This window comes from Colossoma macropomum, unplaced genomic scaffold, assembly GCF_904425465.1.
Source record: "Colossoma macropomum unplaced genomic scaffold, Colossoma_macropomum, whole genome shotgun sequence".
Taxonomy (NCBI): domain Eukaryota; kingdom Metazoa; phylum Chordata; class Actinopteri; order Characiformes; family Serrasalmidae; genus Colossoma; species Colossoma macropomum.
The window spans coordinates 11,192,236-11,209,779 of NW_023494809.1; the positions used below are offsets into that span (position 1 = coordinate 11,192,236).

Sequence of the window (17,544 nt, forward strand, 5' to 3'; positions counted from 1 at the left end):
ACGTGGCGGCGTCAGCAGAGGAGTTTATTGGGTTTAAACTGAATCGAATAGCTAATGATACAAATGTTAAAATAAAGTCAATGTGGTCTGAAGCAAAACATACAATAATATTTTGTTTTAGGTAGCAAGGAGAAGACAGAGAGAAGCATCTGCAGCTCTGAAAAATGAAAGAATAAAAAATAAAATCAAAGCTTCTGGCTCCATCTTTAAAGAACTTAACAAGAGCGACGTTTCGTGATGCAACGGTAAGGGCAAACAGAAAATCTGCCGTTGAGCAGATATCAGTCCAGCCTTCACGAGTCTACGCAGCCTTCAATAGACATGCCTTCGTAGACCATGTCCTTTGAAGGATGCAGCACCTGAATTGGGACACAGCTTATGTGTTTGCATGCTTGTGTAAAGCCGATTTTACATTGAACACAGCGCATAACAAACCTAAACCGCTCGACAACCCTCGTTATTTCACACACTGACTCACACACATTGCGTTAGTGACGTGAAAAGTCTTTTGTGCTCACATATGTATTCTACCTAATTAAATGGTTTACATGTAAACGAAGTCTTACAGAGTGGTTTGGTGTGAAATGCTCTGTTCTACAGAAACTTACCAAGTGAGAACTGCTGGTGATGATAGGAACCAGATGTCTGAAGAGTTTAATGCTTCTAACAGCTCCCTTTCAGAACATTATTACAAGAAATGGTTAGATATACACTGCCTGATGTCTGACGCATCGTTTTATGATCGTTTAGTGATAAAGTTTTCGCTTAAAGTGTATTTTAATCTATTTATTATAATCCATTCACTGAGGAGGGGTGCATGCAGGGTGTTGTAGGGCAAGATATTCCCCAAAGGTAACTTTTTTTTTCAAATTTACCATTGTTTTACCATCATAAACATTCCATATAAAACCTTAGGAGACACATATAGGTCCACTGGTGGTTTTGGATAGTAAATAAAATGTCTATATTTGTATTGTAGTCATGGTGACCCCTGGTTCCTATCACCACCACTGTAAAGAAATATGACTCTCTACAATGAACCATTTCACACCAAACCACTCTGAATGACTCAACCACTAAATTATTAAAAAAAAATTTAAAAATTGGTGCAAATTCTCTGTAAATAAACTTTATTTGAGCATAGCAATCAGCTATTAACAGTTCGAAAGAGGTTTTGATTGGCTCATTCCTTTTTTTCCACCTGTCCGAACAGCGAAAATAGAGCTGAAGCAGAGCCGCATGCTACATGTAAAAGGCTAAACAGGAGCGTATTGTGTGTAGCACAGCAAGCAGCCCAGTCGTGTAAATTGGGCTTATGTGTGAGCCTGTGTGTGTGCATAACTCACAGCGCTGAATCCGGGCACCAGGTTGAGTGGGCTGGCGTCCAGTGTGAAGGGGAGAAACTGCTTGAGGCGCAGAGACGACTGCACTGGGAGAGGAGCCCGCACCAGAGGGAGCAAACCACTCTGACACGCATTACCTAGAGAGAGGGAGAGAGAGAGAGAGAGAGAGAGAGAGTCAATACTAGTCAAAGCAAGACCAGGAAATTTAAAGTGATGGATTAGCCCAAAATCAAAATCACCTTAACCCAAATGTTTATCAGCCAGGTTTGATTTTTAAAGTTTGCTTTTTCATTTTGCACTGAAAAGAATAGCCTGATTTTTCTTTGCAAATAGCATTTTTTATCTTTTAACTATTTTTGTTATTGTACATATTTTAAAACGAGCAGTATATGAGCAGCATATGCCAAACAATAAAATATTTAAGTCAGCCTGACAAAGAAAGTTTGAGCCAGGATTGTAGAACCTAAATGGGAATATAGCACTTGTGCTTGTGGGATCGATCGCACATCTAGTTTTTGCACAGCGTTTGTTCAAACATGACTTTTTTTCCCTGAAATAAGTAGCAGAATGTTCAGAAAATTCACTCCAAACTGCCAAAAATGAAGTCACGAACTGCCTCTCAAAGGCATTATATACAGATTCACATACATACGAGCACATATTAGCAACCACCTGGGATACCACAGCAGTGACCTAGTAACACCTTAGCAACCACCTTGGTTACCATAGTAATGGCCTAGCAACACCTTAGCAACCACCTGGGATACCAAAGTAATGACCTAGCAACAACTTAGCAACCACCTGGGATACCATAGCAATGGCCTAGTAATACCTTAGCAACCACCTCAGTTACCATAGCAATTGCCTAGCAACACCTTAGCAACCGCCTGGGATACCAAAGCAATGGCCTAGCAACACCTTAGCAACCACCTGGGCTACCGTAGCAGAGGCCTAGCAACACCTTAGCAACCACCTGGGATACCATAGCAGAGGCCTAGCAACACCTTAATGACCACCTGGGCTGCCATAGCAATGGCCAAGCAACACCTTAGCAACCACCTGAGATACCAAAACAACGTCTAGCAACACCTTAGCAACCACCTGGGCTACCGTAGCAGAGGCCTAGCAACACCTTAGCAACCACCTGGGATACCATAGCAATGGCCTAGCAACACCTTAGCAACCACCTGGGATACCATAGCAATGGCCTAGCAACACCTTAGCAACCACCTGGGATACCATAGCAGAGGCCTAGCAACACCTTAGCTCAAAAGTTGAGTTCCAGTTGATGTGAGATGTGAATCCATCTGCTTTATCTGCAGTTTTCTTTGAGGTAAAAGTCTGAAGTTAACCTAAATGATATATTGGCCAGCCTGCAGCATTCTGAACCTTCTTGAAGAGAGTTCAAATCCTCGGTTTTCCCTTCTTACATCTGAACTTAGGCCAAAGAGGGGATGCGAAATGAAAAATGAGATGAATTTGAAGTGATATGAAGTCAGCCAGAACCCCCTCAGAAAGAGGTTATTTTCAGCAGGCAGAGTGGTGGTTCATGCTAGGTGGGGGTGGGCCGTGCCAGCCGGTATCAGTCAGAGAAGAATGTGAGCCGTGTCAGATCTTAACGAATGGGCCTGGAAAAAAAAAATACCCCAACATATCACAAGCACTCGGCATTTGATCTCAGACTCTGTTTGGCTAGATGTTGTGCCTTAGTCGTAGTGCTCTCGATGGATTCTGTCAGTGAGCTGATTACATTTATTCCATGCTTGATTTATGTAATTACCTTTTTGAGCATTTTAACAGGCGAATTATACTTAAAGCTGTAGATATTTTTGTAAATGGATCATTTGGCAAGTGATTAAATGACTTTCAGTTCATTTCAGTTCATCTTTCAGATGCATTTTATGTATGAAAGGTGCTACAGTTATATGCAAAAGTTTTGGCGCCCTGGTCAGTTTGCATGTTGTGTGGATTTTCCAAGTTGCTCTAAAGAGGAACACACTGCACATTATCATGTACAACTACTGTTCATTTGCAGATTTTTGCATATCGGAAAAAACAAAATAAAACATAAAAAACATGCTCTGCTTTTGTATGTTTTGTTTTATTTTTTCCAATATGTTAAACTCAGCAAATGAATAGAAACTGTGCATTAAAATGTGCAGAATTGTGTTCTTTGTAGAGAATGTATTAACATATTTTCACTTAGAAAATGAGTAGTATGTTGTTTGACCAGGGGTGTTCAATCTTTTGCACGCCAAAGTCTGTGCAAAAGTCAGAGACTGCTCTTCATTTATTTCATTTCTTGTCAAAACAGCTGCTACGAACTTTTAATAAGCTTTTCATTAATATGTTTTCAGTTTTTTTAGTGTGAGGAAATCAGCAGAAAACATATTTAACAGAGGGTTTCACAGAAACTTCAACACCTGAATATAATTTTATATTTTTCAGTATTTAGTGCCTTTATTACAGCTTCCATTCTTTCCATTCAAAGACAACTGCAGCCACAACTCCAAAGTTCAATCTTAGAAGTTGGCTGCACTTTCTGCTTTTCACAATCCAAGTAATCCGAACACATTCAGTGATGTTGAGGTCTGGACTCTGGGGTGGTCAGTCCATTGTTCAGCTTCTTAGTTTGATGAGTCTGTCTCCTTTTCTCAGTGAGGCTTCTTGACAGCTACACATCCTTTGTCTTATCACAGTGGAAGGATGAATGTGGATGTTTTCAGATGTGAAGCAGCTTGATTTTCTCCTCTCTCTCAAAGATGAAAGCTTTAAGTGCTGCTTATCTGATGGGAACAGTTTTGGTGGTCTACCAGGTCTTGCAGTGTCTTTATTCAAGTGGATTGTGAGATATCTAATCTCACAAACATCTCCAGAAAAATAAATTACTTGTACTTTATCTGCTTTGCCTACAAATGTAGTGTTGGAAATTTGCACAGGACTGTAAATAAAGTTTTTATTATTGGTTAAAAAGCAGGCCTGGGGTAAAGTGTCAGGAGCTATTGCACTGTTGGAGAAAGGCCACTCAGGATAACATTGGAATTCCAGTGTTTTCAATTCAACCGTTTGTCGGTCATCTCAGGTCCACTCCACTATCCAGCCCACTTTATCATATAATACTTAACGTCAGACCCAGAGATGGACGTCTCCATTGCTATTAAGACTGCACAAAAGCCCAGTGCATTAAGCTGGCCGAGCCAGCAGGAAGGACATAAAGCAGTTGGGGAAAACAAAAGTAAATACTTGGTTTTATTATCATGTGAGTAAGAGGCGTCAGAGTGGGGATTTATATGGGCAGAATTAGAAACAGCGCAGGCTGGATACAAAACCAGCACCGTGGGTCTAAACGAACAGCCTCGCTTATTAGTTACTGCCTTGGGTTAAACGCACTTCAGAGCGTTTTTTCTTTTCTTTGCTTTTTTGTTTCATTCTTTTTTGAACAAAGGACCAATGACTAATGACAACAGCATGAGCTAAAAGTAGGAGCCGTCCCGTATCAAAACACCAGCTTGAGACGAATTAAGGACATAATGTTTCGAAACGCTTCCAGTCCCGCAGGCCATTAAGAGGAGGGAATAAAAGAGAAGGGGTCGTAAAAATAAAGAGCCGCAGCTTTGTTACAGCCGGGCCTGCATGCGAGTAAAGACACGTTTAAAGCCTAATCCTATAGCATACAAGCCTGACACATGTCACATGACATTCAGCAGAAAACACGCCAGCCTAAAGACCCCGAGTGGAGTCAAGAAAGCAGAATTAATGCGACAGTTCAGTGAACAATCTGATTTTACGTCATTTCCACGCTTCTCCCCAAATTACGTCTGACATTCGCGTCTTTAGTGAAGCTACGAGGCTAATAGCTAACAAATGATCAATGGGAATCATGCAGACTGCATGCCTAAAGCATCACACACTTGCCTCAAACAACATGATGTTGTTATGTCAAACAGGCTTGCTTATAGTATGCATGAGTTTGGGCGCCCCTGGTCAAATTCCATGTTTCGCTGGTTTTCTAAGTGAACATAAGTTAAAGCACCCTCTATAGAGAACACACTTCTGCACATTTTAATGCACAGTTCACGCACAGGGAAAAAACATAAAATAAGGCCTGTATAAAAGTTATGACATATTTTATATTTTGTTTTCCCAGTATGTTAAACTCAACTGGGCACTAAAATTGACTTAATTTAGTAAATCAACAAAGCGTCATTTGACCCTGTGCGTTCAAACTTTTACATATGACCCTATGTTGCTTCTGACATCTTATTAATGTGTTTACATATTGGTGCTAGGCAGCTGATGGCAAACCGAATATTCTATTGTTTGCAATGGAGCAGAAATGACAGTGTACCGCAGCGGTCAGTGGAATGTTCCGCCAAGAGTTCAATTTTCCAAACTTTTGGCATTGACCGTGGCGGTGAAATAAACCAGATGTTGGTTTTTTTGGGAGCCATGAGTGTCAAATCATTGAAATCATATTATACACGAAATATTAAAAGAGTACAGAGACTTTTTTCCATCTTAAATAAACAATCAACAGTGCGGTGAACGGTCCTCAAATAATCACCTGTTTTCGCTGGTCCAACATTGGCGTACTGCTGTAAGGCAGTAGCAACATGTGAAAGCAGCATAAGACATACTGTTGTATATTAAAAAAATGCTATACTGTAGCCTTTTTTGTGCTATGAAGAAGGTACACACTCTTTCAGCATGAGATGTGGGCTTTATTTACTGTTGCCACAACTTGCCTCACATTAGGAATGAGATGCTAACAGAGCTCTCTAAGCCTGAGCTACGTCCTGCTTCCTGAAATAAACGTAAACAGTCAAAAACAAAAGGTTAGTTCAACCTTTACGATATAAGTCCTTTTTGAAAAGAAACCAGAAAACAACTCTGGGGAAAACCAACCCAAATAACATGCACCCATTTTCTGAACTACAACGCGGACAAAAGCTTCAAGTGGCTAGCTGCTACTAGCTATGCTAATATACTTTTTTTATCCCTGTGTATAGCTTTAACAATACATCATACACATTATCAAGTCTGTTTGAAGCAAGGTGTGAAGATTCTGGAAGGCAGTTAGCACAATGCTAATTGCTGAGGTATAAGCTTGAATTATGTTAGCTACATTAGCCAGCTACATTAGCAGCTCCAACGCAATCCTAATTAAAGGAGCAAACTTAAGCCACCAAAAATGCCCTTGCTTTTTGTAAGACTGTGGAGTTTCTATTTTGAGTGAACACCTAACTGAAACTTCACCCAAACTAACTTCCATGGCTAGCAATTCAAGCAGCGGAGAACGGTTAGCATGTTCTCATGTCTGTAATGCTATCAAGCCTAAACTTCCCCTAAACTTGCTAATGGGGGGGCAGAAATCAGGTAGCATGATCTTTGTGTAAAGCTAAAGAGTTCTATGTTTTAGGTGAACACCTAAACTAAAACTTCACCCAAACAAGCTATTGATCCAAAACAAATGGGAACGAGTTAACCTGATTTATTTTATGTAATGGTATCAAATTCTTGTATGACTTAGTATAGCTGTATTTAGCAGCATTTGCATTTTCTGACTATCATGCTACTCCAAGACTGATTATCTCATGTTGGATAAGGGGGAAATCTAACGTTTTACCTAGGTACTGCTTTAAAGTGGCACCTGCAAGAGACTGTGAACTCCATCTCCCACAATTCAGCTCTGTAACCAGCTGTTGCTTAGAGTTCTGTACATGTTATTGAGTAGAACATGCGTGAAAAAAGTGCTCTGTTTTGCATTATTAAAAAAATAGTTCTCCTAGAGAACTGCTCTGTGTTGCAGGCTGGGTTTGTAAACTGCAACGTTGACGTTGGAGGAGAGCCATTTGGATTAAGGCTTGTATGGCTTATTAAGTCGGAGAGAGGGAGTTGGATTGTTATGGGGGGATTTTGACACCATGCCCCATTGCATGAGCCAGCGTGGGCCTTTCTTTAACAGCTCTGTTTTTTTCCCGCCGAGCAGTAATGTGGAAAATGTCCACATGGCTTAGTGGTGCAGTAAATCTGTATGTTGATGGCATGCTTCTCTCGGGATGAGTGCACTAAACCCGTACGATCCTCTCACCTCTGAGGAAAAACAGGTCATTGCTGACCCACCAAAACACACATACTCACACAAAACACCCTCAATCCTAAAACCCCCTCACTTCCAGCCATGGTCAAACACACACTGCTAAGTCCCTGACCACACTTCAGCACTTCAGAGAAAAGTGGCTTTGAACTTGAACCGCCCTCACTCTGGCTACGAGTGCGAGCTAGCTCAGGCTAGACCTTGGGGTTGTTCTCGGTAATTGTGTGCTTGAACCAAGGCAGACGCCCTGCGGTCTAGTGGCGTGCGTAATGATAGACCACAGAGCAACAGAGGGGAGACTTAGAGGGAATACTTCACCCAAGCTAGCTATCATGGCTAGCAGTTTAATTAAAACTAGTGGAGAGCAGTTAGCATGATATCAGTTCTAATGTTATCAAGTCCGAATAAGCTTTGGGGTGAATACTTCATCCAAACTTGCTAATGTGGCTATCAGAGAATTAACCAGAAATTATAATCTCATTTCTGTAAAACTACAGAATTTCCATACATTTTTGGATGAATACTTCACCCAAACTAGATAATGTGGCCAACAATGAATGACAATAAGCACAGACTTGCTAGCATGATCTTATTTTTATAAGGCTGTGGAGTTTTCGAGTGAACACAACATAAAATTTCACCGTACGTGGTTAGCTTGGCTCGTTAGCATGGTCTCAGATCTGTAATGCTATCAGGCCTAAACTTTCCCCAAACTAGCTAATGTGGTGAACAATGAATTAAAATTAGCATAAATCAGGTAGCGTGATCTTTGTGTAAAGCTATAGTGTTCCCATACGTTTATAACACCTAAATAAACTTCACCCAAACAAGCTTATGTGGCTAACATTGAATTAAAACAAATGGGAACCAGTTAGCATGATTTACTTTATTTAATGGTATCAAGTCCCTGTAAGATTTAGCAGCTGCAGTTAGCAACATTTGCATTTTCAGACTATCATGCTACTCCAACATTGATCTGCTTTGTGAGTTCTGACAAATGAAAGCTCCAAATCCAGTCCCACCCTAACTGACCACTTTCCCACCCATCACACGTCCACCCAGAATTAAACATGACTTTCCTGGACAGACAGCGACACTGCAATGGAATTTTCTGGAGAAGATCATGTTTCCAATACATATAAATCAGTCTTCTCTTTTTTTTGCATGTTGTGCTTGCAGTCTTGCTCAGTTTCATAGTCAAATCCAGATGTTGGTGTGAAACTCATGGCATACAGCAGGTGTTGTGGGTGGGCAGGGAGTGGGCAGGGCCCACTCAAAATGGTTGTCTGCCCACTGAATGCATTTTAATTTAAAAAACACTAAGAGTTTTCACTTTTTTCTGTCGATGACTTACAAGACATAGTCTCAGCATTTGAACAGCAGTCTCTTGGTTTCAAGGCTGTCATCAGCACACACTTATTTTAATGGTTAGGTAAGTCAATATTTTAGAAATGTCAAATTCAGAATTTAGTTTTAAAACGTTTCTTATTTTTCCCATCTATATGTTTCTTCATTTGTAGTATTAGTGTATTTAATATACAGCTTGAGTAATATTAAGTAATATTAGTGTATTTCTAATTGTGTTTGAGGTTTGGATTTTCTTAGCATTGCCACTGCAGACGTTCTGGGCCTGCAGTGGCAAAGACAGAGATGCTATCCCCCCTATTATAAGCCAGCGTACCATCAAAATGCTTCTAAAGCTGCTATTTTAAGGTAAAACTGTTTTGTAATGTTGCTTTAAATGACCACGTTGCAGTTTGGGATGCAGCATATGGTGAAAATAGCTCTGGCAACATACTGAAATATTTGGCCGGAGTAGTACGTCATATTTGGTGTGCTAGGAAAAAATTCATGTTGGTCACATACTGCACACTACTTATGACTTTGGGCACAATCAGGCTACACAGCCAATCTCTCCATGTCATAAAACATGCAGTTGGTCAGTGTTCCTTATTTGAAAGCCAGTCAAACGACCCTTCCCTGTCAGGCAGCTTCCAGTCACACTGAGCGATGAAACCCCCCCGACCCCCTGACAATCATCAGAAGTCTGGCTCGCATTAACGCTGTTACTTATCTTTTTGTTATGTTGATGACTTATTCAAAAAAGCGCATTAACATCTCACCAATTCTGACATATAAAGTCATGCTAACCCGTCCACCACCTCCTGGGACATGCACTCTGCATCCACCACTGAAATTTACCTTGCCACACAACTCCTGCCTTGACTTTGAAGCACAGGAGGCTTAGCGTGAGTGCGCAGCTGTGTGTTTGTGTGTGTGTGAGAGAGAGAGATTTGCCCTAAGCAGTCTCCGTCTCTTCTCTCAGATGTGCCTATCATCCTAAAAAGCTTTTAAAGCTCCTGCCCCTCCAGGTTGCACTGAGAGAAGAAAAATGACGTCTGCAGGGACAAAAGATGGCGCCTTAATAATTAATACACATCCGCCCTGCTGTCTAAATCTTCTTGGCTCACCTGAACTTAAGCCTTTTCACACCCTCGTATGTACACAAACCTGTCCTTCGAACGTGTCTAAACCAGACCAGTGCAATCGAATAGAAACGTCGCATTAGGCCCCCAATCCAACTAGTTAGCGCTGAGATAATACAGATTATTACAGTCTTTCAGCGACCAATAACGTTTAAATTAGTCTCTGTTACTTTTCAAGTACTTCCTATTGAAAGACTGACCAAATGGAGTCTTGGAGTGTTCTCGTCCAATAAAAGCATTCCTGCGAGAGGTCATGCTTATTATCAGTGACTCATGTTTCAGGGCTCTTTTGAATTACACTGTCTCAAGTGAGTGGGCTGCTTAAAAATGTCCTCTTTTCTAGAGCTCCTAGTCCTCTTAATACCACAGCTTGCATAAAAGTGTGTTAATTTTAAAAGTAATCTGATTACTGCCAATATTTTTATTCTTTTCCTTTCAGAACTTAAAGGGGAATTCCACCCATTTTTGCAAACCGAGACAGAATTGTTCACAGTTGTGGTGATAGGAATCAGACATCCACCTCTAAAAGCTCCCTCACAGAAAGTTATTACATGAAATGGTTATGAATACACTGCCTGATGCCTGAGATATGATTTTGGCCTGAAATTCATTTTTTTAATCCATTCATGGCACAGAAGTATATGCAGGGTTTTATAGGTTCACTGGTGGTTTTGGATGGTAAATAAAATGGCTATATTTGTGTTGTAGATATGGTGACCCCTGTAAAAGATCATCACCATGGAAAGGAAATCAGGGTCAGTAAGTTTATCTAGAACAGAGCAATTCACATCAAATCACTCTGAATGACTTTGTTTACATCTCAACCACTGAATTATACAGAAATGAGCATTATGTTGTTGCTGTTAGACTAGAAAGTAAAGTAGAAGTAAAAAACGTACTTTACTTTTAATGTAAGTCTATGGAAACAGACATTTTTCCAAGTAATTTTGGGTCATTACTTTTGGTCCATTAATCCTGAAATTTACACACAATGTAAAGGCCAATTTTCTAATTATGTCAAAAACTGAAAAACCACAAAAATGGAGATACAAGGTCCAACATATATGTATATATATATATATACATATATACATACATGTATACATATATATAATCTAAGGTATTTTCAATTAATCCTGGAAATAAACAACAGATTTTTTTTATAAAAAAAGCAAAGGCTAGAAAAAAAGAAATATTCAAATTATACAGTATTTCTAGGCCACTATTCAAAATTTAAGCAAATTTGTGAAATTGGCCATGTGGAACCATTTCACATCTCTGCATGACTTTGTTTCGTCTCAACCACTGAATTATACATACATTTTAAAAAATTGGTGGAATTCCCCTTTTACCCTTTTTTAAAACCAGAAGCGATCTGAATTTTCATTTTTGTAGGTGAGCAAGCCAGTCAATTATAAGAGTCACTGCAAAAAATAGCACAACAAATAATCTGTGCGGTAGATGTGAGGATGAAGGAATACATGGAAACATAGTGGCCAGCATTGGGGAGGTCAGTGGGGGATGAACTAGGACAATTTACACACTACAAAATAAAGCACAGATATTATTATAGACCAGTCAAGGATAAGTGGGTAGCGATCTGTGCTGGAAGTGCAGGGCCGAAGCAGACAACTTCCATGCCCACAGGAAATGTGGGGATGCTTCTTTGTTTATCCTTTTTGGAAGCAAGTCATCGAAGGTCACAGAGAGCTTTTGGAAAAAACGCTATCAGGATCAGGTCTCTTTTACTACCAGGTTTGTCTGAACCAGACTTTTTGGTCACACTTCTTAATTTAACCTCCTCATTCCTCCTCTTTTTCCCAGATATTCCAGCTCTATAAAAGCAGGTACATCACCACACTCACATTAATGTGCTTCTATAGAGCTCAGTCTTTGTATTAGTTCATTATTTAATAGAATGTTTTCTTTTTATCTTCTCATAAACAAAACAAACATGGCAGCTGGTGAGACAGACGCTCACCATCTCCAAGACCAAATCAGACACTGTTTTTGAATCATCCTGTAATTATTTCAGAAATGTTTATGTCCTTTTAGAAGGTCCCTGTTGTGAAAGGTAAAAGGAATAGATATTTATTTCTACATACACAAAAAAAGAGATCCGTTTTAATGTACAATAGTCTGGACATTGGGACATTGGAGTGAATTATGCCCTTGTGTTCTTTGTGTTCTTTGTGTTCTGTACGCTCTTAATTTTTTATTATGATATGAAAATGGCATCATCTCAGGAGCCAGGATGTTCCAAGACTTCAGACACTTTTCATGCAGCTGTGCCTCCAGTAAACACAGGAAAAGTTCAGTGCCTGCTTTGTGTCTTAGTTTGGAGATAAATATGCTAGTTTTTATTAAAAAAGTTCACATTTTATGCACCACATTCCAAATTTCCAGTACACTGGACACTGAATATTATATGTTTCCCAGTAAACAATTAAAAAATCACATATTTATTTAATACGCAGCAGAGAACATAGTGTTCCCATGGTGTTCTAATGGGGTTCTGGTGGTGTTCTGATGGTGCTCTGGTGTTGTTCTAATGGTGATCTGATAGTGTTCTAAATGTGTTCTAATGCTGATCATCAGAAACACCTTTAGAACACAATCAGAACACCATTAGAACATAATTAGAAACATTAAAAAACATTAGAACAGCGTAAGAACACCACCAGTAAATCATCAAACACCATTAGAACATCATTGTTTTTTGTTTGTGTCCAGTCGCTCAGTTGCTCATGATGCCTGACCTGTTCTGTTAGTGTGTGTAATGTTAATGCTGTTGTAATCTGTCCAGGTATTGTTTATGTATGTATTGTAATCTATGTAATGCGTTATGTTTTATGCTGTAAAGCTCATTTAAAAGAAAAAAAAAATGAAAAAGTTGCAGTCAGCATGATCTCATTACTCTAATGTCATGGACCTCCTATAAATGTTTATGACAGGCATAATGCTCATTTAATCTTTCATAATTTCTGTACAATTCAGTTGTTGAAATGTAAACAAGGTCATTCCGTGTGGTTTGATGTGAAATGCTCTAAACTTACTGACTGTACTGGTGGATGCCTTACAGTGGCCTGCATGTACCACTCCAGCATTAAGATATTGATTCTTTAAATATTTTGTTGGCCAAAACTCTCAGGCATCAGGCAGCATTTCATGTAATAACTTTCTGTGAGGGAGCTTTTAGAGATGGACGTCTGGTTCCTATCACCACCACTGTGAACAATTCTGACAGCATTTCACACCAAATAACTCTGAATGGCTTTGTTTACATCCTGTGGATTGAATTATGCAGCAATTTCGCTTTAATTCAGTTCTTAAAACTTATTATCCACTACTGTAAACTATTGCAGCATAGTTATGGGCTGTTGCAGTTTAGTTTTTTATGTTTTGCTGCATTTTAAATATGCATATATGTCTTGTTCCATATATTGCACTTCTGTATAACCCTGACGAGCTATCATTGCAGGCAATGTTGCTATTAACCTTAACTCAGCCCCATTTAATAATACTGCAAGCGGCCTGTTACAGCACAGTAATTCAAATGCATGTTAAGACTGCATCTTTCACTGCAACCAGAGCCGCTTCCCATGTGCGCGGTGGGAACCCCAGTGCACAGCGGTCATTTGTGTCCAGCTGGACTTAAACAAACACTGTAGGTGGCAGTTCAGAGCTGGGGTTTGTGCTGCACGCTCAGTAATGTGAGGTGAACCACAGCCATGTTAGTGCACGATTACCATCTACTGCAAAACCAAATCCAGCCTGCCGTCCCTGATTGCCAATCACAGCCGGTCTATTCACATCCCATGCGTTTTCAAACCTGCCTGTCAGTATCCAGGCTTGACGCGTGAGCTCATTCTTGCACAATCCAGAAAGCATTTCCTACCCTGAGGGTATACAGTACAGGAGGCAGTAGAAAGCCTGCAGCAAAACTTTTGTTTTGATCTACAACAATACCATGGAGATGAGGGGGAGTTCGAGAAACGGCTGGATGCAAAATTCATGGAACTGTTGCAGTTTAAATGCTGCGTACTATACGGTATGCATGCGGGGCAAGGTAGTAGTTCCATGAACTCTGGACGAAGCCCTAAGCTAAAGAAAGAGCAGAGGTGATTCATTCTTGCATTTTTCTTACTGTACACCATGTACAGTTCAAGGGACTGCTGCGATTGAAATTCTGCGTACTGTACACCATGCATGCTGGGTATTGTAATAAATGCATGGCTTTTTACAACAAAAACAACATTCCATGAAGTAGTAGTTCATGGAAATACTGCTTTTTTAGTGCCACTGGGTCCTCAGAATTACAAGGTCATTTAGCCGTCAAAATAATGCCACATGCAGGCTAAAACTGCTGTGCATTGAAATGATGTTGCATGAAGGAAGACACTTGGTGGTTTGGGCTATTATGATGAGGTTGCCATCCTTAAATGTCAGTTCAATACGCAGCAGTGTTGGCTTGCGTGTTGTGAAAATTCATATTTTGGCTCCTTAATGGCTTCAATTTATGCAAACTTTCACAGACGGCATGAACTCACCCAACCAACCGATGTTATCTGTGATGCTGGCATGGCGACAACCAAGCTGACAGATCAGCTGTGTCCTTTATGACAAACGTCAAAAGGATTGGTTTGTCTCTGCTTCGTCAAATGTGATGCTAGCATCTCCAAATGTGGCTTAAAATGATTTCTGGATGTCCAAGCTACATGTGAAATCACAGCTCCTGAATATCGCACTTTTAAAAAATGAAAAAACAAACATCTACATTTACCTAGTTTGTAAGGGACAAAACATCATGCTTGTTTCTTTTCTAAATATTATATTGTTAATTTGTGTTGCGAATGTATTTTAGCCTTCACTATGCTCTGCATCTAAAACGTCTCCTGATTTTTGATTGGTTCACCATGCAGCAGTGGGCGGGGAAAAATAGTGATGTTTCACCTCCCCCTCCCTCCAACCCCATCTGTCATTGAGAGAACACATTCAGCTAGCTCAGAGACCCTCCCTGACACTGTCTCACTCACGAATACATCACAATACTCACAAGTACATCCCACTAAAATGAGTTACGATTTCCTGTTCATGTTAACTTCAATGTTGCATACATTGCGTACACTATGCATGCTGGGTATTGTAGTTGCATGAAGTTTGGACACCAGTTGACCCTACATAATTGCATTATTACAGTATTATTGCATCATAGCAGAACTAATTCTATCATTGCACCATTATAGCCATTTTATTCATGCACACAGTGCATGCTGGGCATTGTCGTAGTTGCCTGAATTTTCAGACTTACTCTGAGAATCAACATATAATGCCATCATTTCATCACTGATCACTATGCATGATGGACATTATAGTGTGGTTCCATGAATTCAGGCTGATACTTGACCCAAAAAGACTGATAATTCCATTGCACTATGCATTCTGGTCATTATAGGTATTCCATGAATTTTGGACTATCCTAAAGAATACCAGATGTGATTCCAACATTGCATCATCATTGCAATAAATCTGTTGCATAAATACAGATTTATAAGCAGTCTGCTCCTTTTTCTCCCCCCTGCCTCATATCAGTCACTTCTGGAGGAGCGTTCATCCGAGAGCGGATTAAGAAACAGAGCGAGGCAGCATGCTTTTCCTTCTCTACAGCTCCGACAGTATCGTAGGATTCTTAATGCTATGTTATACGTATTATGACAGAACATCGCTGTCATAAGAAAACCTCTCCTAAATATCCCCTAAACTTAACATCTGTTTATGTATTGGGATTTTGTTTGTTTGTTGCTGTCATAACAAAACCTCTTATCTCTAAAATGTTAACTTTATACAAGAAGGAAAAAAAACACGCTTAGCATTAAATTTTACATAATGCACATTTTCTGTGGACACAATCTAAAAACCTTTTTCAAATAACGTGAGAACAAAAAAAGCGCAAAAAAAATTACAATGTTTTCTTACGACACATGATTCCCCTCTTATTTTTAAGTAGCTGTAGTCTGCAAAGCAATACTGAAGCATCCTCTAAACTCTTCACCTCCTGACCTACAGATTTCTCATTCCGTCCATTTCCGACCATTTCCGACAACGCCGCCGCGACAAATCAGGTGTGTGTTAAAATTCGTGCCCCCTGCTCCTCCACAGATGGTCCTGTTTGAACTCCCCCTACCCCCATAAACCCACCAAGAGAACCACCACGCTGACATCTAAGCAGACTTTTGAGCCACGCGCATGCATGTGCAGAAAGTGATGGACAGAAGGCTGCAGACCGCTGTAGGGGTCAGTTTAAGGTCCGGCGGGCTGCAGGATGAGCGGTCACTTACCCAGAAACATGCTGCTGCTCTCCATGGCTCATCACACTCACATATCCCCGGCTACAATGCGCACTCTGCTGCTGCCGCCGACTCCACCAGCCGCTCCATGATCTCAGCACGACTGAGAGACTGAGAGAGGGAGAGCGAGAGAGAGAGCACCGGGCGTGTGAGTGTGTGGCTTCGACTGTGTGTGTGTAAGTGTGTGGCTGCCACAACACCGTGGCCCGTCCCTCCCCGTCACTCTCTCTCTCTCTCTCTCTCTCTCTAGCTCTCTCTCACTGTCTCTTTCTGTTTACCCCTTCTCTCTCTCTCTCTCTCTCTCTCACTGTATGTCTATCTCTCTCTATTTCTTCACTGTCTCTGTTTCTCTCTCCCTCTCTATCTCACTCTCTTTCTGTATATCTCTCTTCTCTCTCTCCCTCCCTTTCCCGCTCTTTCTCCTTCTCACCCTCTCTTTCTTTATGTCTTTCTCTCTCTGTGCTTATCTCCCTCACTCTTTCACCTTGTTTCCCTTTCTAGCTCACTCTATTTCTCTTTTTCAGCCTCTCCCTCTCTCTGTATGTCTCTCTCACTCCTACTCTCTCGTTATGTCTCTCTAGCTCATTCTCCCTATCTGTATGTAACTCTCTCCTCTCTCTTTCTGTATGTCTTTCTCCCTTCTTTATCTGTCTCTCCTTCTTTTTCTCTCTGTATGTCTCTTTATTTTATTCTCTGCCTCTCTGTGTGTCTCTCTCCCTCCTCTCTCTCTGTATGCGTCTCCCTCCTCTCTGTATGTCTCTCTTCCCTCCTCTCTGTATGTCTTTCTATCTTATTCTCATTCTCTCTTATTCTCATTCTCATTCTCTCTTATTCTCATTCTCATTCTCTCTTATTCTCTATATCTCATTCTCTCTCTGTATGTCTCTCTCTCCCTCCTTCTGTATATCTATCTCATTCTCTACCTCTATCTCTGTATGTCTATCTCTCTCTCTGTCTCTCTCTCTATGTCTTCCTCTCTCTGTGTAGGTCTCTCTACCTTCTTATTTCTCTCTATTTGTCTCTCTCCCTCCTTTCTCTTTCTGTATGTCTCTCCCTCCTTTTCTCTGTGTGTGTCTCTCTCCCTCCTTCTCTCTCTGTATGTCTCTCCCCCCTCCTTCTCTTTCTCTCTGTATGTCTCACTTACCCTCCTTTTCTCACTATATGTCTCTCTCTCCCTCCTCGCTCTGTATGTCTCTCTCTTCCTCCTTCTCTCTCTGTATGTCTCTCTCTCTCCTTTTCTCTCTGTATATCTCTTTTCCTCCTTCTTTCTC

General features: G+C 40.5%; 1 protein-coding gene across 3 annotated transcripts in view; it reads right to left on the reverse strand.

Moving 5' to 3' along the window:
* The window catches only part of znf385d (zinc finger protein 385D), a 106,656-nt gene that overhangs the window by 77,154 nt on the left and 11,958 nt on the right, over positions 1 to 17,544 (reverse strand). Inside the window, exons 1-3 of one of the 3 annotated variants that reach the window (XM_036558497.1) lie at positions 17,271 to 17,289; positions 16,265 to 16,384; positions 1,347 to 1,480 (exon numbers count right to left, since the gene is read on the reverse strand). In XM_036558497.1, the coding sequence (XP_036414390.1) occupies positions 1,347 to 1,480; positions 16,265 to 16,289 (159 nt within the window). In that variant the 5' untranslated portion in view covers positions 16,290 to 16,384; positions 17,271 to 17,289. Of the gene's footprint in view, positions 1 to 1,346; positions 1,481 to 16,264; positions 16,583 to 17,270; positions 17,290 to 17,544 lie in introns of those variants that run through there. The other 2 variants (XM_036558496.1, XM_036558498.1) reach the window with 2 other exon arrangements.